This window comes from Streptopelia decaocto, assembly GCF_964273445.1.
Source record: "Streptopelia decaocto genome assembly, chromosome: 1".
Classification (NCBI taxonomy): domain Eukaryota; kingdom Metazoa; phylum Chordata; class Aves; order Columbiformes; family Columbidae; genus Streptopelia; species Streptopelia decaocto.
The window spans coordinates 120,859,775-120,887,631 of NC_138663.1; the positions used below are offsets into that span (position 1 = coordinate 120,859,775).

Genomic DNA, 27,857 nt, shown 5'->3' on the forward strand with positions numbered 1-27,857 from the left:
GTTTGAAAGCACAGCAAACAGTGTCCTAGAAAAGTTATGCTACTTGTTCTTTGTGTGCAGACTGGAAATCAGGCAAAAAGGGTAAGCAAAGTACTTTTTATCTGGGATATCTGGCACATAGAAAAATACTGCTGGTTTATGCACTCAAGGCACTATTTCTATTGTTAGGAATAAATGCTTTTTTTCAAGTAGGATAGCTGATTTTCAAGTATTTGCCTTTCCCATCTTGGCAGTAATATAGAAGCACTATACTTTAATTCACTTCTGTTTACAAGAACATATAATTTTTTGCACTAAAGATAGTGTGTTCACTTCCTAGAATTATGTGAAAGAGAATATTTTCTTCTCATTTGTCACTATGTACAAAATAATTGGATTTATTTTAGCTCCATGGCACAAAACAATGTTTACCACTTTATTAACTGGACACAATGAAACATAGCTCGTTTTCCACCCCACTAGAGCTGGAGCCAAACCAAGGCCCTGAGCACAAAAAGCCCTGGAAAGAGGAGATACTTGGATTGAGATCCAACGTAGTTCCAAAGCAGACAGTTTTCATTAAACCAAAGCATTAAGTCTCATCAGTCACTCCCCACATCAGCAAGTCTGGCAGATGCTGTATTTTCTTGTCTATAATCCGTATTTTGGGTATGAAAAGTCTCCATTTCCAGCCTGGGATAAAAGGAGGCAGAGGCGAGAGGAAGAGGTATTCTGGTCCCCATCGAGTGAAAGGGGTCTGCTTAATTAAATTCCCCTTATACTATTTCCATGCAAGTACACCCTGCTGATTTTGGACAGAAAACTTGTGGATAATACACCTGGTCCCCTAAGTCCAAACCTTTGGCGGACATTAGTACCTCCTGGTGCACCAGCTCCAAGTAGTCAGATTTGTGAGTGAATGAGAGCAATTGACAGAACAGTGTACTCCTCCCGTGACTTGAACAAAAGAGAAAAAAAAGAGTCCATTAATCCATTCCAGCAGTGTTCACTTGTAAAACAGTCCTGGGTACCCGCAGGAATTTCAGTAGCTTCAGCTGGCAGAATGAGAGTACCGATGGCCTCATGCCTCTCCTTAGCCTCTATTTTACCTGCCTCTCCCCTTCTGAAACTGAAAGGCATCTAGTGACAATTTCAAAAACTAGGTTAAAAGGAAGGTAATGAGAAACCTGTTTCTTTTTCTGCACCTGGAGGCAGACCAGGGTGCTGCTGTTGTCTCCATGAGGCCATCTGCGGTGTGAAACCCGGACCAAGCAACCATCCCCAATGAGTGCCCAATGTGCACAAAAACAGGGGCAGCAAAGGCACTTTGTTCTTGTCATTTCCATGTGCAGAGCCCCAACCAGATGGCCAGGGGCCAAGCTGAGTGCTCCATGGTCTCTTAAAGTCTATAAAACTGCATTTCCCTCCCATTAAGAGGGAAAGCACTTTCATGTTGCATTGCTGTAAAAGTATCGGAAAAGCTAATATTTTCTCTGCTCTCCTCATTTAATATTCTATGTAAAAAAAAATCTGCCTGACCTCACTGAGACAGTATTTGAAAGGCATAAGGAAAAAAAAATCTAAAATCCCCCAAACCCTGTGGTTTAGCCAAGCAGTCTCAATGTCCTGTTTATTCCAGCATCTCAAACACTGACCCTGCAACCCAAGGCGAAAAAAAGAAATCCTGTCATTTTCTTTCCTCTGCTAGTAACTGCAAATTGAGAAAAATTACAGGTACAGGGGGAGGGAAAGAGGACAGTGGTGCTGTCTCATGGCAAGCTGTCTCCCTCTGTGAGCTCAGGGACAAGACAATGTTTGATTGACTTCCATAAAGTCCTGTCTGCTTTGAAAAAAGTGGCAGATCCTCCTGGCCAGGCTGCCAACTCAGCAGAGCCCCACTAGTTTCCAAACACCTTCCTCCTGCTCTTTTTTATGCTGCATCATGATGCAAAGGAGAAGTCTGGGCTTGTGGTCATCACGCTAAGCTGGGAGGCAAGCATCTGCCACAGGGTCACTGTCTGACCACAGGCAAGTCACCTCATTTCTCTGTCATTCAGTTTTCCACCTGTAAAAGAGGGATAATAATAGTCTTGGCCTTTACAGGGGTGAACTGAGGATAACTTGCCTGCTCTTTAAGCAAGGTGTCTAGAGGGTAACTTCAAAGTAAAGCTAATAAACACAAGTCACCCTAGCAAAGCTCTCCCTGTGCATTTATAGTGGCTTGGGAAAAACATTTGTATTTGTTACATTTTTCTGACACAGTTCTTCACTTCCCTGCTGCTGACCTTCATGCGAAACAGGTTCCGTGTTGCTACCTCCAGCAGTCGGCTTAAGGGACAAAAGGTTAAACAGCTCTTCTGACTCAGGGTGGGGAGGGAATAGCCACTTTTGGAGCTACATCTTGAGATGAAAATTGCCTGACATTGATTCTAGGTAGTTCCCATCAAAAATTACAACTTGTGGATGAAAACAACAGCAGAGTTGCCCTGGGAAGCAACCTGCTGGTGCTAGTCTTTCCTTCTCAAATGCATTGACATGAGTGGGATTTCCAGAAGCCCAAGGGCTTGGGTGTATCAATGCACCACTACTACCTCCAGGCTATGGAGGAGGTCTCATGCAGGAGGCTGCTAGCTGAGACACCCCCTTTCAATGCCCAAAATTTGGCAGGATGACCTAGGGCAGGGCACGGCTGGGTGGGGAGGTCCCAGAGTTTCACTTGTTGGATGTGCAGTGTAGAGGGAGGCAGAGATTCTCCTATCGTCTCAGAGGGAGCTGGCCTGGGAATGGGGTGCCCCGCAGTGATCTCGGGAGGATGCTGTGCCGGGGTTAATTTGCCCTGCTCACTACTGCTTTGTTCAGAGAGAGCTCAGGTTTGTTTGCTTTGCCTGGCATCGTATGCCAGCTCAACACAAGTGTAGTGCTGAAGCTAGACGTAAAGCAAGAAATTTAATTCCTACCCCAGCGGCCTCAATGCAGCCCTTCTCCCCTTGGCTTCAGAGGAACTGCTCACCTCCCTGCAGGGCCACAGCACACCGGTTTGCTCTGCCGGGACGCTTGAGTTTGCACTAAGTAGCCAAAATTCTGGGTGCTGGGAGGGCAGCACCAGGGAGGTAGGAGGAGAAGGCAGTGTAGCAGGGGGTCAAACTCAGCACTCATTTGAAAGCAGAAGATGTCCAAGCAGAATTTGAAATTAGGAATAAATTACATCATGGGGGGATGGATTTGGAAGGATCTGGATCTTGGCTTTGCAAGCCCTGGGTTCAGCCTGCTGAAGTTTAAAATAATCCAAATGCATGAAGTATTTCACACATCATGTATGACTCCGCATGTTTGCATTCAAGTGCCGGGTCAGGAGCCCAAGACTTGAGGCAGCATCCAGCTTTGCACTGCTGACAAACAAAGCATTTGCTCTTGACCAACCAGAATGTGAGATAAAAGTATTTTTCATCTTTCTTTGCTTCTCTTCTCCTTTTTAAAAAAAATTTTTGGAAGCCTCTTTTGAGTCTCTTTAATGATGAAACCACTACTATATAATATGTCTTTTTATATTTTATTTTTTCCCCCCTCTTGGGATAATTTACAGCACAGTGTGGAATCTGAGACAGTTCAAGCTGTGCCAAAGGGCCTGGCAACAGGAAGAAATGCCGAGCCGCTGTGATTTGGAACCATAATACAAGTTATAAAATTTAATTTTAGAAATGTAGCTACTGGGAACTGCTTTCAAATGCACATTTTCCTTTTAGTGCATAAAATTATCGGGTTTCTTGATTGAGCTGTTAGGGTGGCTTGAAAGAGTGCTCTGTAGAATAAGGGGCATACAGAGCTCTTCAGAGATCTTTTGCTGCTTATTCACTGATATTCACAATTGGATGCTGGATGTTTATGAAAGTTTATGTATGAAATGCTACGGGCATGTGTGGAATGGAGCATGGTGGATTATTTTCAGGAGTTTTGTGCCAATCTGTTCCACTGCTGTAGCTGTGAGTTGAGAGGGGGCTCACCACAGGAATAGCACTGGCCACCTCCTTGCAGGGAGGATGGAGATGCAAAGAAAGCCGCAGAGGCAACTCTTCATGACAAGAAAATGAAAATCAGGAGCAGACTGACAGCAAACTGTGATGTTCAGCAGAAACCAAAGATAATGCCACCACCTTCAAAGGAACAAGTAGAAGAAAAGATGGTGACCTCTGGGCTAGGGATTTGCCATGCATTCCTGTCAGGGTGACAGTGTCCTATGGGAAGAAGGGGAAGGGATAAGCCACAAAGTCTTATGAGGGACCCGATTTCCTGAGACAAACACAAAGTGCATAAATGGGATTGGGTTGCAGGGAAAAGGAGGGATGAAGACATCCACTGCTCTACAAGAAGGTCCACAAGTAGAGCGCATGAAAATTACATTTTTGGAGCTGGGGATCCTACTCCATTGACTAAATAGAGGAGGTCAGGGTATGTCCTAATAGGCCCATTGCAGTCAGTATCTTGCCCTCCATTTGCAGACAGCCTCTTTGAAAGGACAACTTGTTTGCCAGAGACAGTCTGCTTTTGGGCTTTCTGCTGAAGGTCTTTTTACTGTGATTGTAAAGAAGGAAAGCCCTATTGGGGGATGGGGGAAAATAACAATGTCAAATTCTGATTTCACCTGCCTGGGAACATGGCTAGACCATCCCATTTCAGACATTTCACCAAACACAAGTCTACTAGGGACGTTTCCATTTCAGCCCCGAAGTGTGGTGCCAGCAGCCTTCCAGGGTAAGATACCCCACTCTCAAAGGATATCTCATAACACTGGAAGCCAATGGACAAAAAAGTTGTTTGCAGAGTTGCTCTTAAAAATGTGGGGAAAAAGCTTCAAAATTTGTGCTTTTGTCATGCCTACTGGAGAGAAAGTGCTCCAGCAGATGAGATGTCCCTCTTGTATACTCTGTGTGCAATATTTGATGTTACAGCACAGGATCCCAGCACAGGCAACAGTTAGAAATGCATTACCTTAGTCCTTGCGTACTGCTTACTGCTGCTAGCTAAGGCTTATCTTGAAACCAGTCCTACCCATGATGAGCTATGTCTCTACCCTTCCAGCTGAATCTGGATGTTCCCCAATGCTATGCTGAACCTGGGCCTTTCCAGCACCTTCTTTGTCCCCTCCCAGCCCCGTGGGGCCACAGCACCAGAGCTTCATGGGGACCATGCTCCAAGGGCTGCACTGTGAAGTGCTGGACCCATTAACTCCCATGTGGCCATGGCCAAGTCATCTGTGCACTGGCCAATGCTGTAATGTCAGCATCTAGTCTCTTACAGTCGGATGTCTGGTGAGACCTCATTTTTCTGAAGCTCCTGATATCATTAAGATAAACTTCATCAGTCCAGTTTCAATTCTGCCAGCTTCTGGTGTTTATTTCCTCTTTTTGTCTGCAAATCCATTGCAAAAGGATCAAAAATGGGATTTTTGGGGGTTTGTTATTTTATAGCCCCATAGTACTTGCCTAATTATGGTGCCTTATGACAACCTGAATTTTTGAAGAGTTATTGCAGTGCAGGTTTAGCACAGGGGCCACTCGATGTTTCCTCTTTTTATGCATCCCTGCAGACAATCCCCCTTTTAGAAACACCTCCTGTCCTAGTGCGAGGTGTAAGAAGACAGGGCAATTTTGAGTGGATCTTCTTCTGCAGAATAGGCCATGTTTTGGGCTGCTCCACAATACAGTTACAATGCATGACTTGCTTGTGTCTCCTCTTCTTGCAGAGAGGTGGTTTCAGTTTAATTTCAGATGGCTGCTAGCTGGTTAGGTACTTTGCCAGAGGATGAGGGGGTTAAAAAATAAAACAAAAAAAAGTCAACAGACCTCATGTATCAGCGAGATTTTCTGATCTTTTTCCCCCCCCTCCCACAATAGGACATCGTCAGAAAATAGATGAGCAGACAAAGCCCGGGAGCTTGTCCTTTTCAGAGCGCCTGAGTGAACTGGAGCAGTTGCGTCGTACAGCCATGAGGGTCAGCCCACACCACCCAGCCCCCACACCCAACCCACGAGCCTCCTTGAACCACACCACTGCTTTTAACCCTCAGCCTCAGAGTCAGATTCAGGGTAAGTACCTGAAATCCTCCCCTGGCTTGCCCACCTCCACCCCTCCAGCCTGCGGAGCGCGGGGGTTTGCAGGTGCTGCCCCCTCATCCCTCCATCTCTTCTGGACTCTCTTTGGCCTCCTTTAATGGGTGAGAGCCTTTAATGAGTGAAAGGGGGGGATTCCTAACATGCATCTGTATTTCTAAAGACCTGACAGATTATAAGGGGTCTGTACTGTCTCATCTTCCCAGTGTCAGTACAGCCTCACTTATGCTAGAACCGTAACATCCTGAAGGTCATTGTTTTCTTGCAAAGATGCATTAAGCCAGGTCTTTTGCTGTGTGTAGGTGTATTTCCTGATGGATATTTATCGACTACATTGTGTGCTTGAATGAGAGAGAAATACCATCATTGCCTTTGACATTTAACAGGAAGGCAGTAGCAAAGAAAGCTTTGCAAAGTGCTTTGTCCCCTGAAGACAACCTCTTAGTGCTAAGACATTAATATGGGCAGGCTGGTTTGAGCATATTTCTGTGGCCGTTGGTTATCCAGTGGGTTTGATTTGAATGAAAACCTGCAAAATGGTGACTCAGGATTCTGATTTCCTCTGAGGCTCAGGCTCAGATGATGCCAGTGAAACCAAGTCATGTAGCTTGACATCTTATCTGCTACTGTTAGAGCTGAGTCTGTCACTGCTAAAACCGACTCTGTCCCTGGGATCAGCTGGAACTCAGTAAGCAGGAAATCAGGTCGCTAAACCGTCAGCTGATGCATGTTCTGCAAAATTAGTATCAAAATGTAGGTTCATAGTGAGATGCACCTAATGGAGTTTTCCTCTAATCTTCCAGACAAAATGAAACGGCTTTAATTGAGGTTCACTGCTGGAGTTTTTGGGAGAAAGTTACCACAGATTGGAATAAGTTATTTTTTCAGCATTTGTTTTTTAAAACCAGGGTACATTTTGTTGCATGCAGGAAAGGTTATCGTTTACCTAAGGCAAACCCTTGTTACATCTTTTTGTTCCCAGGGCCAGGAAGGTCTTTGACTTGGTGAAATCTGCTGCAAATCTGCTCTTGACTCTGCTGTGAGCAGAAGTGGGCATTTTTAAAATATTATTTTTTTAAAATAAATCAAAACATTGCCATGTGTATTGTAGAAAAGAGGCGGGCAAAAACACATTTGGAAGGACCACCCAGCTCCTTCCCTCCCTGAAGCCATGCCAGGTCAGCTGAGGTGAAGGATCCAGTCCTGCACCTCTCCCAGCTCCTGGCAGTCCCCTCACGTAGCGTTCTGATTTGCAGAGCAAACCACGTTGGCTTTCTCCTGTGCACAGCTCTGTTCCGATAAAAGAAAACGCACATGTTATTATGGCTACTCAGCAGCCAGCAGCTACGTGGGTGGAGGTATTGGTCACAGACTTGCATTCTTCAGCTTCTTGGGAACACTATATGCTTAGCGGAGTATCAGGTTTAACATCGAGTATTCCTCTGCCCTGATTCCCTGTGAAAGTCCCTCATGTGTACAACTTCAGAGCAACTGCCTTTTCACGCCCAGCTGGGGATTCAGCTGCTCTCTCCAGAATTAGTTTTAGTACGTCGCTTTGCTTTGCTCTTCGCAAACAAGATTTTAATGTGCTTCACCTGAAGACGTAGCTCAGAAAATGACGGCAATCAAAGGGCTACCGTTCCCGCACTGATATCCTCCTCTTTACCTATCGGGCTGCTTTCTCTTGGTTTCCCTCTGCCTCCAAAATGTGTGTGTTGTCCATTTAGCAACTTGTTGAGGCTTCCAGTCGCTATCACTAAAATAAGATCCAAACTGAAGCCTCCCTCATTCAGGACTGTCTCTGCTACAGACATCTTTTAATTTCTAGGGCTCTGCTTTTCAGGGTCACGCTATCATAGCAGGGGAAACAGCTAGGGTGGGAAGGAGCTCCAGCACCATCATTTTTTCATGTGTTCAAATGATAATTGGTTTTCAGGCTGCTCTTCTGTGTGATCTCTAGGAAGTTAGGATATTTTCCTTTTTTTCCTTTTAGTTATTTTTAATAAACAGAGTTACATTTTAGAATGCAGGCCCCAAAAAACTAAATGCTCCTGACTTTCTCCATATCATTGCTATACCTATCTGCATATCTTTGCATCCTGAAACACTTCTCTTGAAACTCTCTTACTGGAGAGAATACAGAGGGCTTTTTATATAGGTATAAAATAAGGCATAAAAATCCCATACATTGCTAACTTTCAAGTAGGAGAATTAAACTTTGCTTTAACTCACATCAGTATGAATCACAGGCTACTGCTCTATTCATCCAAGCCCAAATATATTTTTTTTAAAAACCCAAAAATAACTCAAAATAGACATCTCAGACTAGTTCTTGGATTTAAAGAGGCAGGTTGCCATGCCACTAAACCACGGTTTATTTGTTGAGGTTTTCATCTATAAAAGGATTGAGGTTAATTTTAACTTCCTATTTTACCAAGTCCTGAATTTGAGCATAAAGCTTCTTGTGTCATGGATACAAGTCCAAGCAAGTTAAGAGACCATAAATTGCTATAATCGAGTTTTATGCTTCTTTCATATCACAAGGAGGGAGAAAGTACACCTGTTCATTTCAAAGATCTAACCATAGCCAATCCACAGACCAAAGGGAAACAGAAGGGGAGAAAAAGCTACCACCATATCACACATGGTTTGAGTTGAAAGATTACTTTGTGCCAGTACCAAGTGTATAATGTCAAAGCATTTGACCTACACGCACAGAGTAAGGATATTCAGTTAAAGCTCTAACCTGGCCAAAGCTTCAACCTTAACTCACCCCTTGCTTTGTACAGAGGGGGAAAGAAAACAGAGCCATGAGAGCTGTGCTGGGGTGTTGTTTAGGAAAGTTTAGGTAGTACCCTTGATGAACATTTAAGTTTATATATATAATAACTATAAATCTATCTATCTAAGCATTATGGTTGAGTTTCTTCTAACACCAGACTGAAACAGATACATGTTTGCTAATTTTGCAGTGGTTAATGTTAACCAGAGTAGGTCATCTATAATTCCAGAGGTTTACATAGATACAATTTTATATGGTTCCTTTACAGTATAATTTTTTTCAGAGCCAATAGAAATATTTTAAATGTGTAACTCATCAGGCCAAGAAGGTGTTCTTTTGGAGGCATTAATGCTGAGTTAATAAGTTGCATAAAAGCTTTCTAACTAGTGCGGTTAAGAATATAATCCAAAACCATGTGCAATTAAATAACCTTTTTTTTCCAAGTTAACCCAAATAATGTTTCCAGCTGGTGATTTATTAATTATCCATAGGCTAAAAAGTAAAAATAGAAAAAAAAAAAAGCTATTAGTCCCATCTAGGGAAAACAAATAATCTTCATAATCACTTTAAGCTACACGTTTCTGGTTCTTTTTACGATTTTATAGCCTTAAAAATATCTGAGTATACTCGCTCACTTTTTTTTTTTTTTAAATATTGTAACCTTATATGTTAAGTTTCAGCTGGGACTATGCTTTTATGACCAAGTCTAAAACCCCTGGAAACAAGAGGCTGTGAAAAAATTGCTGACAGATCTTTAGGTGAAGCAGCAGAATTAGCACCGATAGCAAAGCAAAAGAGATCATTTAAAGATCAGTTCTTTGAATTAGCACAAAACATAACGACTAAGAGATTATTTTGTTACAAGCCAGCCTTTTGTCTTCCTCCAGGTGCAATACGCTTTGTTGAAGAGACATATCAAGGTCCTTGCTATCGTAATCTCGTTCCACCAAAAACAGCCCAAGTTTATCTGGGTTCCCATGAACTGGTGAAACACAGGAGTAGAGTCAAGGGCAGTGTTTAAACCCAGGGAATTAAAATGGCTTTGTTCTTACTACGGCTGTATCCTGCCCTGATTTTTAATATTTCCACTTTTAAGTCAGTTTAATAGGCCATGGGTTAATAGAGCTAGAAGTGTTCACAGGGCAGTGTTTCAGAGCGGGCTTCAATAGGGCTGTCACTCTGCCTCTGTGTTTTGCTGCTGCAAAATGCAGTTTTCAGGTGCTTTTGAGAATCCAGATCGACGTGCTTATAGCTCCCTGCCAAAACAGATAAAGAGGCTCCCAAGATTAGGGGCTCGTCAGCTCTTTCCATTGTGCAATATGCTAAATGTATTTTTATGTTCTCTTTGAACACATCTGAGTCTCCCCGTCTTTCCTCAACCCAGTGTGCTTGCAGAGCGAGTACGTGGCGGCTTTAACAGTGCATCATCCCACTTCCACTCCATTAACCACCTGACCTCTCCATCCCAAAATACACTCCCTGGCATGACGAGCGAGTGCTGCCTGAGCTTGGCACCTTTCCTATCGGCGCTGCTCCTGCCTCCCCCGGGCTGGCAGAGTAGTGAGGGGTGAGTCGTGCCGGCACATCGGCAGGCAGCGCAGGCAGCACCGGCAGCGTGGGCAGCGCGGGCAGCACAGGATCTGGCAGTGGGTACGTCATTTCCAATCAGCACAGCTGGGGCTGCCAAGCTCTCTGGCTCCAGCGCTTCTCCCCAGAGTACAGTTTCCCCACCACAAGCCAGCTGGCGAATGTTTTGCCAGCAGCCAGGGGACACCCCTTTGATGGAGCTCCCCTCCAGTGCCTGTCTCCTGGTGGTCATCATGCTGAGTATGTGCCGGGACCTCACTTCGGTCAAGAGGGGAGATGCTTTTTCTCCTTTCCCCTTCTATCAGTAGCCACCAAATAGCTCCTGTGTGTGGAAAAGGAAGGAGATGAAGCCACCTCGGTGGCATGGACTTAGAGCTCGAGTACCACAGCCACCTGGAGGTCAGAGGAAGTTTGTTGAAATAGTGGTGTTTTCCCAAAATATTTTGCAAACTGAATCTGTTTAAACGGAAGGGTTCCAACTGGCTCTATCAGAAAGGAAATTTTACAGAGAGAAAATGTCTTTTTACTGAAAGTACAATATGTTTCTTTGATTAACAGTTATCGCTCAGCACATAATCCATTTATATAATGCCATGAATAACCTCAGCAGTCGTTCTTTTTAAGAGGTACAGTGTCATTAGCAGCAGACTCACCCTGCTGTCTGTTTATCATGTCATAAACCAGGTTGCATTCGAAGAGATGAGCACACAAGCATGTGAACTGGATTAGCACAAGCAAAACAATTCTTCTTTCACTCATTCTAATACAAGTCCACCCTGTGGAGAAATCCCTTCTCTTTCATGCCCCCTACTAATGCATATATATATAAAACACCTGTTTAAGGGTGTTTGAATCCATTCTGTAGCTCTGCAGGCACAGGTGCTCCTGTTTTTGTCCAGAGTTACTATACTTGTCTTGATCAAACTGGGGCATGTCTTGGGAATTTTTCTCTAAAGCATAAACCAAAAGAGAGCAGCAGAAATGTGACTCTTGACACTTGCAAAAGCACAAAATTATTTTGTGTAGCATTTCTGGCCAAGCAATATGTCTCATTTTGTGGTGAAACTAACACCCTCCATATCTGTATTTTGGAGAATGTCTGTGAGGTTATGGTATATACAGAATATATTGTATAGACTAGAAAATACCACTATAGTAAAGATACACGCAAGATGTGCATTATATAACTAAACAACTAGCAGCTTCATACTGTCCATGTTTTCTTGGCTCCAGCTCTCAACATCATTTTTTACTCATTCATTAAAATAGGCTCCTTACAGCAAGAGGCATGTCTTCCATTTGATTTGTAAAGTTTGCAACACCATTTCAGTCCCCTCTGAAAAAATAAAATTTTGTTACCGTGACAAGTCACCTGTGCCAAGACTTTGCTTATCTGCAGGGCCGGTTGTGCTGTGATACATGAGAGTGGCGGTGATACCCAGTGGTAGCCCAAGAACGAGAGCAGTCCCGAGGAATTCCCTCCATCTCGCCTTAGGTATCTCTTCTCTTCCCTCCTTCCCTGCCAGGAGCAGGCCACCAGTTTTGCCATTTTGAGATACCATAGGTGGGATCCTATATTAATAGCATTATAGGAAGTTATAGAAAATTCTCCTCTGAGGTCTAGATGAAATAATGATTATCCAGTGTTCAAGTAAAATTCATTCAAGTGGCAGCAGGTGCAAAGGGGGGCTGTTAGTATGACAAGAGGAATAAAGACCTTACTTTAAAGAAGTGGTTAGCGGAGCCAGATTTATTCAGCGTACCAAAACAGAGCTGAGGGGGAAGATAATTACAGTCAATAAACACATCAGGGAGGGAGGAGAACTATTTGTACCAAAGGATAGTGTTGGCTGAAGAACAAGTGGTTATTCTGTAAACTGACCATCAATGAATTTAGGCTGGAAATTAGAAGATGGTTCCTAGGTATCAGAGCAGCCCTGGCAGCCTTCCAGTGGGCTATTAGAGACAGAAAGATGTAACTTAAGATGGCTATTGCTATGTTATGTAAGTGCAGAACACAAGATGTGACTGGGCTGCAGGGCTCAGGAGATCCTCTCTGGGCCCATACGTTCTTCCACTCAATCAATCCTCTGCACCTGTGGTTTCACAGATGCAAAACGAGGGACATTTCATTCTCTGGGACAGGCAGGAAGGTAGCTCAGGGATCTTCTCAGCTCTTCTCTCTGTTGGATTTCAGTGGTGAGATAAAACCTCTGCCTGCAAACTCCCAGTGCACTCCTCATTCCTATTTGGACTACCAGGCCTTTAGCAGTTCTCTGAGCAAATCCTATCTGCCATGAAGGCTCAGTCAGCTCTCCAGCACTGGAGACCTCGTGCTTCAGCTGCTAGGGGGAAGGCCTTTCCCATTTGGGGGGTGGCAGGAATTTATCCTGCTGCCCCTTCCATGCACCTTGAGGATTCATCCCCTTCAGCCGCGGATTTGTGCCTCCTCTGTCTGTTCCCACTCAGGGCAGAGCGAGGTGAGGAACCAAGTTCCACAACACCTGCCCGCCTTGCACCCAGCTCCAGGGCATGAGCCATGCTCAAGAGCCTCCCCTGCCTCCTCACACTCAGCTCTAAAAAAAAAAAAAAGCTTGAAACTGTTTAGCTTTTTCATCAACTTAAGGCACTAATGGAAAGAGTTATGTAATGGTATTTAATCCAGAAGATTTCTAAGTGTCGATATATTTAAAAGATACCAATCTTCATATTTCAATTGCCTGGCACTTCCTGAGATTAAAAAAGCAGTAGATAAGGCAACAAATATGTTCTCAGTCCCCAAACAACATCTCCACTTACACAAATTTTCCTTCTGTGTTTGTTTGTTTTCTTTGTTTTGTTTTTTTCCCTTTTGTCCTCCACATGGAGCATCCTAAAGGATGACTTTAACCAGAGAAAAAGAAATCTTGGTTTTCAAGCAGAAACTGAGGAGTTCAGAGATCAGTGTTTTGTTCTAAGTTTTGTCAAAGCCATTCTGCTTATCTTTTGGCAAGCTATTTAGAGCTTGATTTTTTACAAGGTAATTAGGAAAACTCAGCACACCAGAAAGACGTTTTAGCAAGATTTTTGACACCGGCCGAACACCTAATCCCCACGGAAATCAGTGGCAGCTACAGAGATGCCTTTGGAAATCTCTCTAGCTGTCAGCTGAATCTTTAGGCACATATAAAATTTGGCAGCTCGTGCCCAGCCACAGCTTTATTTTTCATTAGTCTGTCCATGTCTTTTACCACATGAGAACAACACTGAGCTGATAGATACTGCTAAGAGAAACAAAGCTTGCAGGTAGGGACAAGTATCCCGGTTTCAGTTTTTAACATGCACAGTGATCCTCTCTGGTTTGTTTTGTTTTCTCATCTTTGACTCAGTATGCCAAAGTCCCTTCTCCATTATGTCATTGCAAAAATGAAGCTGCTCTCTGACCCAATGCAAGAACCTTGCGCCTGCATTGACGCCACCAGCTTAGTGCTCATGCTATCAGCAGTCACCGTGATCACCAGAGAAAAGACTGAATTACTTGGGCTCAGTTCTTGCTCCTTTAGCTCTCTCCTGGTACGGAAGTACTGGAGTCTCCTCTCCAAGACGGGGCCTCCACCTGCTCTTCTCCTTATTTCTGGGGCAACTGAGAAGGCTCAGCATCTTTCAGGATGACAACTTTAATGCACTGTACCTTAGGGGACATTTCTGTCTGCTGTTGAGATTACTTAGGTCACTGGGCTCTGTTACTTTTCCATGGAAACACCTTATTCTGGCTCACTGCTTCTCTTGCCTGGTGCTAAATTTCACCTGTGGCACCAGCATGCTGGAGATGTCTAAAGTAAATATCCCTGCCTGCCCCAGACGCAGGTGCTCCCACCATCCTGAACTTCGGATAGCAACATGTTGCCATGTGTTTGATTAGCATTTCAGCATCTGAGACAGCTACTCCTTGGTTTTGGGGTTATTCCTCACTGGCCCTTGAAGCATATTCTTGGCCTTTGAATGGCCCAATTGTGAGGAAGATTAAAAGCCCTGATTGCAAAACTCTGGTAAATAAAATCTCTCTCAGTTCTTTACTGACAAACCCAGTTTCTTTCCATAGCATTCTCCTGTTTAATCCCCTCTTGGCAGAACATTATATATTTTTATATCAGAGCTCAAATTACCTTCCATGGTAAATAAAACAAACAAAAAATAAATAGGAGCTCCTTACCCTAAAAACAAACACCCACTGAAACCAGCTTATTATTCGGCTGATGCTGCCCATGTGCCACTTTGATTTTGTAATTGAATGTATTATTTTCCCTCAAGAAAAGAATATTCTTTTCCCTCAAGAAAAGACTGGGCCTCTCCAAACTTGAAATTCTGGGGGTTTAGAGCAGAGTGACCACAGACACCCTTACTGTTTGCCATGTAGAAAACAAGAAAGAGAAAATGAGGACACTAGCTCAAAAGTTAGTGTTCAAATGCTTGTTTCTGAAGTGTGAACCCCACCTCAGTATACAGAGCCTGCACGATCTGGGTTAGTGCAGACAGATAGATTTGGATGGAATGAAATCAACCCCTGTAGCTCTGCGGGAGGCTGCAGCGGCCACTCGTGCTCCCAGCAGCCAAGGGGCTTTGCATTCAGAAGGACAGGCATAGTCTCCGCTTTCTTCACCAGGGGGGATTTATCCATGGGGGGAGGTCTCCTTTCAAAGCATCAAGTGCAGGCATGCCCTCGCCTCTTCTGCTGCCATGCTTTTAACAAGATGTTTCGTCAAGCAGATCTTCTCTGATGATCCCATGTGGTTAGAGAGTTCACAGGACTCCTGTTACCTGACTGAGTACACAGTACGCCCTTAGTAAACTTGTTTATAAGTTTTCCCTGTGTATCCAGGATATTATGACCCCTATAAAGGGGGATTGTTCACATGCAAAGAACAATAGCCTTGGATGTGCTCGATAAAACAATTAATTATGTGGGGAAGCGCACATTAGATAGTCAAATAGACTTTTGTCTCCATCTGACCATTTTCATGCTATTTATACATCTCTTCACTTAGAAGCATTGAAAAAAAAAATGTAGGAAATAGATCCATTAAAAGTTAGTGGGTTTGCTGTCAGGGTCAGCTTTGTTTCCAGCAGCAAATGCTTAGGTTTGTTTCTGAAGTTTACTTGGTTTGTCTGTGTTATGCAAGATACTCAGTTCAAGATCAGTGAACACCAAATCCTTCCACATCCAAGCACTTTCAAGGAGCCTGGATTTCTGCAAAAAGAGATGCTCTGAATGTCTTTGATTAGGTACTCAAAAAAGGAACTAGATCACTAGGCATGCTTTAGAATATAAGCCATTGTAGCTTGCATCCTCTGCATTCTTAAATAATTACGATTATCAGAGCTTTTAGGTATGATTTGGCTATATAGGTTCCTTTAGCTTCTTGCAGATGAAATTCAGGTGATGATTGCCAGCAAAAAACAATGAAACAAAAAATCCTTTGCATAACAAAATGTTATAAATTCACTGCTTTATTAATCAATAGGTTTCCAGTATTCAGAAAATCTGTTGTAAACTGCTACATTCTTTGCACTGTAGGAAAGACAATGTTTTGTGAGAAGTGATTAATTGTTTATTAGTCTAGCAATGATTTACAGTTAGCTGAGCAAGTGTACCTTTTATGATGATTTCAGTTCTCATTGCACAAGGTTACTAAAGTATATTTAATTTTAAAAATCCCAAGGTCTCAGTGATGATCCTCATTCTACAGTAAAGCACATGAATAATTGCTCTAAAGAATAGTCTCTCCAATATCCTGGAGACTTATGTATACATGGGCAATTTTACATACAAAACCATTTGCAAATTCAAACTTGGTATGGGGGAAAGTATCCACCAGAAAACAGTACTGCTCTACGTTATAAAAGTGGACACTTGTGTTAACTTGAAAAGGAACCACACAAAAGGGAGGGAGACTTCTCAAGTGAGTGTAAACCAAGATTTGCCAATGAATGCTCACCTTGATACAAACAGATCTCTGTTGTATGGTCATTTATACCCCACCTCTGCAAATAGTTTTTTTTTTAAAGCTCTCTGTCAGCTGCCTTCAGCTTTTAAGCACATACCTGGGTGTTTGTGCCAGGCTCTTGTGCTCATGGCACTCCCCAGCCTCCACCCTCAGAAGCGGCCAGCAGATACACCCTGCCAGTGGATGCAGCAGGGTACCAGCTTGGGACCTGCAGGAGTCAACCCTGGCCTGGGGAAGCCTCCTTCCAGTCCCCTTTTTGCTTGGAAAGAGACTGTGAGCACTGCCTGTCTGTGTTATAAAATGCAAGAGTCCCTTGCGCTCTCCAAGGACAGAGGAGCTGCAGAAAGGAGAAGGGCTTGCAGCTGGGGTCAAAGGCAGCTAAAACCAAGCTGCTGGAACACAGAGAAACCAGGTGGAGATGGGTCTGGCAAATGCCTTGGGCATGGTGTAGCAGCATGTCTGTGGGTCACCCATGGGTGACCAAGCCTGGGGTGGTGGGGTGCCACACAGGATCTCTCCTTGCGCGAACTGGAGCCGAGGGAAGGAGCAGGAGGCCGCCACCACTGACTGTTCTTGCCCTCTCTGGGGTGACTAATGCAGCCAGACAAAGTGCAGGGACTAGGTTGAAGCAGGTGAGAGACATAAAGGCAGAGAGGAGTGTGAAAACAGGTTTTCCTGGAAAAGTGAAGGAAATACATCCATGGAAAAAAAAAAAAAAAAAAAAAGAAAGAAAGAAAGAAAGAAAGAAAAACAGCTGTGTTAGTTCTTGTGCTTGTTTGATCACGTTCAGAAGCTCCTAAACTCCCATGGAAGGGAATGGTTTTGTTTCATGAGGGTGGTGCATACTGAGTGTGTGTCCATGTGATTTTTGTATTTGTACATTAAACATTTCCCCAAGATGTAATTCCTTCCCTCCTGCACTTGGAATAAAGTGACTTTACAAGAAGGACTGCCTCCAAACAGCAAGCAAAGGAGGGCTGTTGGGGCAAGATAGGGCAAATGTAAATGTGTCTGAGCTAGCTGCTCCACCCAGCCTCTCATCTTTATATGAAAAAAAAAAAAACAACAAACTTTCCAATAACTGAAACAGGCAAGGTCTGCTTTGCACAGACGGTCTGCAGGCATCTGCCCAAGAAGCTGACGGTTGGCTGGTACATCCTCATCTGATTTATGTTGTGTGTGTGTTAAGCCTTAAATTGTTGAGTCTCTGGCTGGCTGCAGTGGTATTACTGGATGGTTGGTGTATGTTTTCAGCTCACAGAGCTGGCTCTGATACTGGGGTTGTTGGCGCTGAATCAATTCCAATCTCACACCTGTCTGAGACAATGAAGGCCTTGTTGCACACATCTCCACCAAAGTCTGTCATACAACTTATTTTTCACATTTGAAGAAGAAGGAAAAAAAAAATAAAAGGGAGGACTGAGGAAGTGCTGTCTCCTCACAAGACACGTTCCCCGTGCTTGGAGGCAGCATGCCCCTCTTTTCTTTAGGGGAAAACATATTTACAAAACAAAGCCAGCAGAGTGCTTAGGGAAAGTATAGCTTAATTCTGGCAGCTAAATATGACTAAGACTTGGTCTCCAGACTTAGTGTGTACAACCATGCCTGATGGATTAAGTGTGGGAGATAGGCACCTTTTTAGTCTCACTCTTACTGGAAAGTTTACCTCCAGCTGAGTTAGAACTCTTAATAGCTTCTTATCATCGTGCCTAGCACCTATGCCTCTTACCTAGCATTTTGGGGCCATTTCTTGAGATCTCAGAGGTTGTGAAAGGTGCTTGTCTCAGATGCCAGCGTGGCTGAGAACTTCTGCTTCCTGGCATCAGAGCAGCTCCACCTGGATGGAGAATCAGCCTGACTCCAGACACCGTTCACTCCACCTTAAGGGCAGGAGGCTGATCTTGGTCTTGTCTTGGTCGTCCACCTTTGCCTTTGTGATCTCCCTTCCTCCACTCATCCTCCTGCAGTTCAGTTACAGGGATGTCTTAAATGTTCATCCTCTGGAAACTGTGATGTTTTAGAGCCTTTTCCTGCCCTTTCTGTTGTGCCCCTCTTCCTGCTGAGAGTGGGTGGCAGAAGGAGGTGGGGGCTGCAGACATGTCCCATGCAGGGTTTTTTTTCCATTTGCTATGTTAATGGCAATTTTTCACCAACTCAGACAGGAAGTATGTGACTGAGCATTTCCTTGGAGTGGGAGTTCACTCCCTACTGCTGAAAAATCCTTAAAATGCAGACTGGACTTCCAGATTCTCCCCACATACCTGTTGGCCACATATCAGCAAAAACTACCTGAGCCTCTTGCGTTGGCAGTTGCAGTACTGTTGGTCACTGGATCCACCCATTCAGGTGAAAGATCAATTGTACAGTTAAATGATTTTCCCACATCCTTTTTGTATGCTTTCTAGCCTGATGTCCTCCATTTTTGCCAGCACCATCACTGGTTGCATCACCAGGGCTCTGCAGATGGGAGCAGGTAGATGGAGGTCCAGGTGGGAGGAGCGGCATGAAATGCAACACAGCATTGTGTTCTTGTTCCTCCTCATCTTGACTCTCACTGCATTCTCCATTCTTTGCCCCAAAACATCTTTCAAGGCGGAAAGCAGGAAGGAAAAAATGAGAGTATGAGGCACTACAACCCTGCTCATATCCAGTGAGCTTTGAAAGGTGCAGAATTAGACTAAAAGACAGCTCTTCAGCCAGTGTAAGTTGGCCTTGCTCTGCTAACTAGGCCAACTGAGGATCTGCCCTTGCGCCTTGTTGGGGTGATCTTCAGCGTAAAAATAAATGATTAACTATGTAATGAGTGAATATAAAGACAGATGGTAAAGTATACTTCTGTTGGTACTTGCATGCCTTTGTTTAAGAATACAGAAAAAGGCCCTGGGGTGATGAAATGCAGACAGGAGCGTGATGTTATCTTGCACCTATAAACTTTACTCTGAGTCCACTGGTGGCCACTATCCAGAACTGCTGAGTTCAGACACCCTGGCTTGTACTAAGTAGAAATGGCGCTTTCAGTCTTCAGTAAACAGCATTTTTGCTGCAGGGCTCAAATCCTTCAAACATTTGCCTAGATAATTGTCTGGTTTTGCCTTCTAGTGTCTCATCATCAGCTTATCTGTAAGTTCAGACTGGCTAAATGAGCATGTGAAGATGGGGGAAGAGCTGCTGGAGGACAGGGGAATAAACCATTTCATATTTAATTCACTGGCAGGAGAGACTGATGTGAGTGCAGCTCAGCAATCATTTTAGGATCACATTGGGGAAAAAATGAGTAATACAGCATATTAATTTAAACAGATTAAAGAGCTGAACAAATAAATAAAGGGTTTTTTTTGTTTTGTTTCTGTGGCAGACCCGAAATATCAACAACTGCAAAACAACAACAGCATAGATATAATTTCTTTTTGAATTTAAATGAATTGTTTCAAAATGCTGCTAATTTTTAAAACTGTAAAACATGTAGACATTAGAAGTATTTCAATTAGGGCAATTTCTGAAGTTCTTTTTTCCCTGACCAAACCAACAATCTGCAACATGCAATAACCTTGTTTTGTACCATCACATTGTATTCTTACATTAAATGTAAATACCTTTGTTTAGTCTTACTCTTACTGAAGTAATTATTTGACATTTGCTTACATATTGCAATTATGCTTAGCTTTTTTAGTTTATTAAATGAGAAAAAAGTTCTTTTTACTTGTAATGATGACTTGTGATCTTACTCTCCATGCCACAGTTGTCTAAAACTGCTCAGTTCAGCACATTTAGTGGAGCTTAGCTGTGTTTAGCTAAACTTCTAAAAAGTTTTTGGTGTGTCAGTGTTTCATAGGTTTGTAACTGCTAACAGAGAACAATAATTTTACATAATATTTCTGAGCAGACAGGCAGGTCACAGGGTATAATTCCAAAAGAGGTTCTGGCAAGCTAGACTTTTCAAGCCATTGAGAAGTGTTTAGTGTACTAAAGGTTAATTTTTAAAATGCTTAATACAGAAAGTGAAACAAAACTGTTATTTGTATAAAACATTACACATTTCCTATTCTGAAAAAGAAATCTTCCTCAGCCTGGTAACACAACAGCTGTTTGTTGGTTAATACTGGGAATTACTTTATTTCTTCCACACTGGGACATTTTGCAACATTTGACATATGTTGACACTTCTTTTCTTTACTGGATTACAACTTCCCTTCAGCGCTGTTATTCCTGACTCCACCCATTCTGGTAGCACCTACCTGCACACAAAAACAGAAGTTATGATCAGGACATAGATACACAAAATCTGGGGCCACAGTGCATGTTTCTCAGCAATCTGGTTGTCCTGGGTTCCCTGCAGGAATTGCTCCAGGAGAAGGGGCACGGAGGCACACAGGAGTTGGGGCATCAGGATGAGAGGAAGTGGCCTCAAGTTGCACCAGGGAATGTTCAGATTGGATATTAGGAAAAATTTCTTCACAGAAAAGGTTGTCAGGCACTGGAACAGGCTGCCCAGGGAAGTGGTTGAGCCACCATCCCTGGAAGTGTTTAAGAGACATGTAGATAATGCTCTTAGGGATATGGTTCAGTACCAGATTTAGGTCATGTTTGAATTCTATGATCTTAAGGGTCTCTTCCAACCAAAATGATTCTATGGTTCCATGATTCTATCAGGTGGCTCCCCCCTGGTCTCCTCCAGGCATCACTGTCCTGATGGGTGGCACAAGCACATCCTCCCTGTTCAGGATTGATCCCTTCCCAGCCATCCTGATGGAGACTGTGTGTCCAGGGCCTTGCTGTCTGAGCCCTGCACATTCAAAGCCTCATGCCTACTTATTCAGGGGTCTCATTTTTGGCACCTTGCTTTGGAAGGACTGTCAAGGGTCTTCAGCCCTGCAACAGCTTTTGTGCATGTTGATTTGCTGAGCTTCTGCTTGGCATCTTCAATAGCACTAAAGAGAGAAGCACTTTTAACTTCAAAGCTTGTGCTACCTGTATCTTTTGCCCTTCAGATTTAGATCTAGCCTGCTCTGAAATCAATCAGCCTAGCATTTAAATATGGCCAGCAGAGCAAAGGCTGAACAAGGAGATCAGTCTTTACCTTCCTTTTTAATCCTTCTTCCTCTGACTGTACTCCTCTAGACTCTCTGATCTGGGGGGAGCCAGGGGAGAGGTCCTGCTGCCACCCGTCAGTGCCATAGGTTTGGTGGAATGGGTGATGCCTGCAGCATGGCAGGATGCAGCATTCCTCAGCTACACAGCAAGTGCCAAGGGATTTTGTAAAGGAAGCAAGGCATTTCTTAAATGGTATTTTTAATGTATTTCTGGACTGCATGCTCCTGACAAGCCACTGAGTTGGGGCTTTCAGCACATACTTCTGGGCTTGACTCATTTTCCATTTCGGTTTCTCAGATCTCCTCAAAACCAACTTGACAGTTTAGAGGAGCAGATCATTTAGTAGAGCTTTCAACAAGTCCATTTTGGTTTAGTACTATAATGAGCAACAGTTTCTTAGTGACCTACTTAAAAAAAAAAAATCTGTGCATCGTTCTAAGTCAAACTGACTTTACTAATATATGTTCACATGAAGAAGACCTTACTTCACCTTGTAAATCAAAGCTGCACTCTGGAGAGATATTTCATACCACTGGGCTCAGTATCATTTTTCTCAAGGTGACCTCAGTTGTTAAAGTATGAAGGTTGTATTTGATATGTCACTTACTCTAAGTCAATAAAATGAACCAATGTGTCTTTAGATCATCAGAGATCTGCTTATTACCAAAAGTTGTTTTAATCCTGATTTGTGTTGGAATTTAAAAGAATCTGAGCAGATTTCCTTTGCCATCCTGAATAAGGGTTTGGAGGGTGATACTCCACTGTGTGTGCATAGTGCCCCTAGATGAATTCTACTTTATTAGCTTATAAGCTTTCTTCTGAGCACTTGTGATGAGATCATGAAAGTGTAAATGGCTGTTATCTTCAAAGACCTCTTTTATACTGACAAAACTCCACCTCACCAACTCGTATTAATAATCTATTGCAATCCTAATTAGTTCACATCAAGGTCAGTGTTTTGTGGTGGATAAAATGACTGTAAGCTCCAGAGAGGAAGTTCTTTTCTTCCAGTACTTTCATGTTGAAAAAGAGGAGGGAACACTGAAAGTGTAGAAGAAGAGATTGATTAGGACTTTTTGTTTATCTGTAGGCTAAAGAACTTTAATATGGAGTAATTAGTTCACATCATCAGGAGCAACCTTTAAGATACCTGAGGCCACACTGTAGTCATTCCTTTATCACTGTGTCTCCCAGCAGACTGCAGAGACTTTCTCATTCAACTCTGCTCTTTTTTTTTCTTTTTTTTTCTTTTCTTTTTTTTTTTTTTTTTTTTAATGGCATTGACTTTCCAGCGGGAATAACCCATCCAAGGAACTTTCAACCTCATATTTAACTGTCTCGAAATGCAGACACAAAGCTAGGAAATGTTTCACTGTGACATGAGCTCATGACTGCCTTTTTGAAAACCCTAAGGCAGAGTCCAGCTGAGGAAATGGCTTTGAGGCCAGGCACCAGGGTACCAGCAATCCCCCCAGAGGACCAGGGTCAGGTTCAGCCCACAGGCATGGAGGCTATTGCCCTAGAGAGGAAAGTGCAGGTAATCCTGTATCTGCAAATAGTGACTCAATGTGACTCCCAGGTCCTGGCCCAGGAGACATATTGCCACTTCCTTTCATCTTGCTCCACCCCATGAAAGAGAAATTTTGGAGGTGTAACCAGACTGGGATTCATTTCACCTAACTTTAGACATCCATGTTTTGTGTGTCTCCATCTGACACAGTCATCTGGTATCTTTGTGATCGGAGAGAGAAACAGCTGTTCATCGGTGTGATTCACCCTCCTGACTTGACTTAGATGTCTGCCTTAGGATTAAATGACTTGCACCCCACAAGTGTCTGGTTTACCCTGTTGGCAATAGTCTAGAATCTAGACAAGTAGCTCAGAGGTAGACACCTACATTGTAGATCTCTCAGGTGGGATGAATCCTCCCTCAAGAGCCAGGACACCAGGAGACAACATTACACTTTGTACACAATTAGAACCCAACTTCTGTGTCTGCATTTCCACAGCATGATATACCTGCCCAAGGCAGGGTGAAAGCAGCTGCTCTCAACAGCAGCAAGGTTATGAGATGGGATAATTGACCTGCTTCTCAGTGAGCATTGTAGCCCACCTGAGCCCTACGCTTCAGGTAGACTGCTTTCAAGATATGAACTAAGACAAAGTGGATACATCTCCCCCAAGCTGTTTTTACAGGTGAACTTTCACTGCCAGGGTGACATCAGGTAATTCGCACATGCTCTGACTCAGCCAAGCACTGAGCTCTGTGCCCTGAGAGCTCTGCTGAACCAGAGCCTCACTTTCTGCATATACCAGTTCTCTGTCTGCCAACATGATAATTGCAATAATACGTTTCTTCAAGGGGCAGTGTGAGGGTCAAGGAATTAAATAGCTGGGAGGCGTTCACATACCTAGAGTGGTTCAGGGAAAGGTGAAGAGGAGAGCAGTAGCTGGGACCTGGAGCTGCAGAAGGGAGAAGCTGGGGAGGGGCAGGTGGGACATGAACAGATATGTTCTGTTGTCAGGCAAGGTTTGTCATACAGACTGTGGCACCAGTTCAGGGGAAGCCACCACAGTCCCCGTGTGATTTCCCTCCAGACTCAGAGAGATGTGATTTCTAGGTGTGGATTTACCAAGGTGGATAAGGGAGCAGTAACTCCCCCAACAGGTCCCACCCCTGAGTCCCTATGCAGGTCACCACAGATCATATGTTCTCCAAGCAGCAGTGCGACTATCTGCTCTCTCCCTAGTGCCTCTGAAGCTAAAGGAAACTGCAGTGCCATGCAGCAAAAGAGACAAGTGTATATGCATGTACACATGTGTGTGTGCATGTACACACCTGTACATGCCTATACTGGCATTCTTCTGCCTGAGCCACAGGGCTCACTGCATCATGTCACCTCCCAGGCTGGGCACAATGGGATGAAGGGTAAAGCCTGCCCATTGCCGACATCTGTGTAGTATCTGTCCCTGATTTCCTCCCTGTTTCAGTTTGTGCTTTAGCACTACTCTTAGAGATAGGGGAGAACACTGCAGCGGCATCAAGTCTGGCAGCATGTCTCCTCCAGTGGAGCCAAAAGAGTGGAAGGTCAAGGTTGAATTCTTTTACTTCATTCCCTGTTGATGCAGGGAGGAAGGGAAGAGGAGGACGGGAGGTGGAATGGAGTCTCCCTCCTGAACAAATAACTGCAGCTCTCCAGGGTGAGTCATACCTCTGAAGACAAAGAACAATGCATCCTTAATTTGCAAAACTCAGCTTTCCAACTTCTGCATGTCACTGGCACCCAGAGACTTTTCAGTTTGCCCATAATGCCATCATGTTCTTCAAAGCAGCAGTGACGCCAGTGCAGGAGGAGTGTGCTTACTCAGGAGGAGAGATGGTTTATATTTCATTTGAGCAGCTTATGTACTAACCTGCTGGGGCAGCACATATGTTGATTGTGAAATCAGAGTTTTCACAGTTTGGTATTTGGAGTTGTCTGCACTTCCTGATTCTGGCACCAAGTTAGCAATGAGACCTGAGAGGTTTTTTAGGGGACCCCCACCCCACAGCCAGTTGCCATTGCTAAAATACTACTTGTTTCTTTACAGTACATTGTTCAAATATAGTTCTGCTAGACTAGGCAGCTCATTCAGGCTGCTTTAAACTTGAAGGAATACACACTTCTCCTCCTACTATCCCCAGAATACGTATGGCTAGAACAGGTGTTTTCACCTGCTGCCTTTGGTATCATCTCCAGGTATCTTACTGTCATTGGAGCACTGACTTGCTTGATATGGGCATGAAGAGAGTGAAAGAAATCCAAACAACCCATTAGGATGCATTCATTTGTTTTCCTCCCTTCTCTACCATCTGTTTCTAATGAAAAATATAGCAAAAAACCTTCATACAAGACTTCCAGTCTTTCAGTACATTCAGCACTGGGGGATTGATATCCTCAAAGGCACCGACAGATTTGCACAATTTTTCTCCTCAAGACCTTTTCTAGTGCAGCACTGAAAAGAAATGAGCTGACACAGAAGATGAGTTTGGCATAGATGATGCACAGAAACTGAATGCCAAGTACTGAACAAACAGTAGAGATGGTGCCCTGCACCCCAGCACCTAATCACACCACTCTTTGTCTGTGGTTTTCCATGGTCTTCTTTACCATATGTAGCATATAGTACAGAGGACTGGTATCCTCCTGTATGACCATGCAGCACCTAGAGTGCTTTGGGAAATTCTACATCAACACTAAGCACCATAGCCAGAACAAACAGCCTCAGCAACTGTGGGTTTTTTTAAACATTTCTGCTTGAGGCTGATATTTTTCTCCTTTATTCTTCAGAGTGTGGTGCCTCAGTGTGGAGAAACTCCCTCATTTCCCTATCCCACAGGAGGTTTCTTAGGAAGGCTCAAATACCTTCTCTAGCCTTTGCAATATTCCACAAAACCACAGCAATAATGAAATAAAATGAAAGCAAACATTGAGGCAGGAGGTCGCTGCCGAAGATCTCTTCCAGAGAATAGCTGGGAATTTGGGTGGCTCTTCCACCCCACCCCCAACTTAAAAATTTCCAGACGTGACATACCTGTCACTGTCATTCTCAACCAGAGTAAGTCCTGTCACCTGTTAGCAATCTACAAGGGGCTTTTCAAGGCCACAGAGAGGAGTGAATGTTCATCCTCTATACATTTCCAGTAGAAATTAGAAGGCTTTGAAAAACTTTCCCTGGGGGCAAGTCAGAGCTGGAACCCACCTTTGTGAAACCTGCAGGTATCCCAGCTGTTGTGCTGGGAGGTGCCCCTGTGGTGCGACAGTGGTTTCCACAGCCTGGCACATGGAAGGAAACCACCCTGCGGGGTGAAGTAGCTTCTGGTGGAATTTTACAGTTTACTCTGTAATTTTCCAGCTCCTTATGTTCCAATGCTGAGAGGTATGAGAATACCAGCCTTATGCGGCTGCTGCCACTGCTGCTGCCCCTGCCACTGATGAACTTGTTCTTTGGAAAGTCCCCCTTATTTAAGCTACTGACTAATTCTTTCAGCTGCTGGGAGATGACACACCTTTTCAGGGTGCTGCATTAGGCTGAGGATTTGCTGGGTCCCGAGTGAGGGAGTCATTTCAGATGCCTTGCTTTAGAGAGAGACCAGGTCAGACTCACACAGGACCATATCACTGTCCCTTGATCTTCTCACAGCCTCACCCGAAGCTGCTGGGGCTAGGGAGGAATGAGAAAAAGCAAGTGGGAAAAAGAGGCAGAGACAGGCACATAACAGATTTTAGCAAAGCAAGGGGAAGGAGGAAAGACTGAATTGAAGTTTCTAGGCAGGCAGCATCTTTCTCCCAAGCACCAAACTACGCAGCGTATTTCTGTGCTCATAGTCCGTTTCCTCTATTAAGCAAGACACCTCTCTGAATGAACAAGTCTAATCAAGACCATTCGTGCCTGACACTCAAAGGAAGGGAAAGTCACACTATAAAAACTCTTTCCTTTTGGAAAGATTAGCAAGTCAGGCTGGGGAGGGGAGGCGGGGGGGGAGGAGCGGGGGAGTGGACAGACAGATCCCAGACTCAGAAAAGCCTTTCAAAGCAGTTAAGGATCCGACTCCCTCCTTGTCTGCCTCTGAGTTTGACACCAGTAAACTAATCCCAGCTTTCATTCACTCCGTGCCTTCTGCCAGTTGCTGCGTTTAAAGTGCTTGCCAGTACAGTGGAGGAATTGCAAAGCTCGACGCTATGTGACTTTCAGGGTTTGTTGCGTATGACTGACAGAAATTTTTGCAACTTGAGAAAAAAGTCTGGCAACAGCAGCAGCTATTTCGCAATTCATCTTCATCTCGCTATGCCAAGGATAAGGGGGGATTTTCACTGACAATAGATAGTGGCTAACTAGCTGCTCAGTACTCAGGGTTGACTCCTTTGTGTCCCCTGACCCTGGCTTGGGAAAAATCACTTGCAGAAGGCAGTCTGTCCAGGTAAGTATACTTTCAAGCAGGCAGGTGTCATTTCTGAGGTGGAAGGGGGAGGGAGGTGAGCGGACGGGCAGGCAGTCCATGTGCAAGTGCAGCCGGGCAGGAAGGGGAAGGTGTAAAGTCGGGCAGCCTGGCTGAGTCAAAGGCATACCTGCTCCCTCCCGGGCCTCTGCCGGCCCCGCCACCATCCCGCCTCACACCACGGCGTCCTGACTCACATCCTGCTGCTCCTTTCTGAAGCTTCCAGGAACATGCTGTATCATACCGATATTTGGCCATGCAGTGCCTCTTGGCTGGGAGCAGGCAGCAATGTCTGAGCAACGGTGACACATGGAGAACCGGCTCTCTCTGTGCTCCAAGGGCATAAA

The 27,857-nt window shown here is 44.1% G+C and overlaps 1 protein-coding gene across 2 annotated transcripts in view; it reads left to right on the forward strand.

The window, feature by feature from the left end:
* Positions 1-27,857, forward strand: part of RUNX1 (RUNX family transcription factor 1) — a 176,860-nt gene that overhangs the window by 134,427 nt on the left and 14,576 nt on the right. The window contains exon 6 of one of the 2 annotated variants that reach the window (XM_082044461.1): positions 5,871-6,062. The exons of the other annotated variant lie outside the window; for it this stretch is intronic. Within the exon in view, the coding sequence (XP_081900587.1) occupies positions 5,871-6,062 (192 nt within the window). The remainder of the gene's footprint in view (positions 1-5,870; positions 6,063-27,857) is intronic. 2 annotated transcript variants of the gene reach the window in all.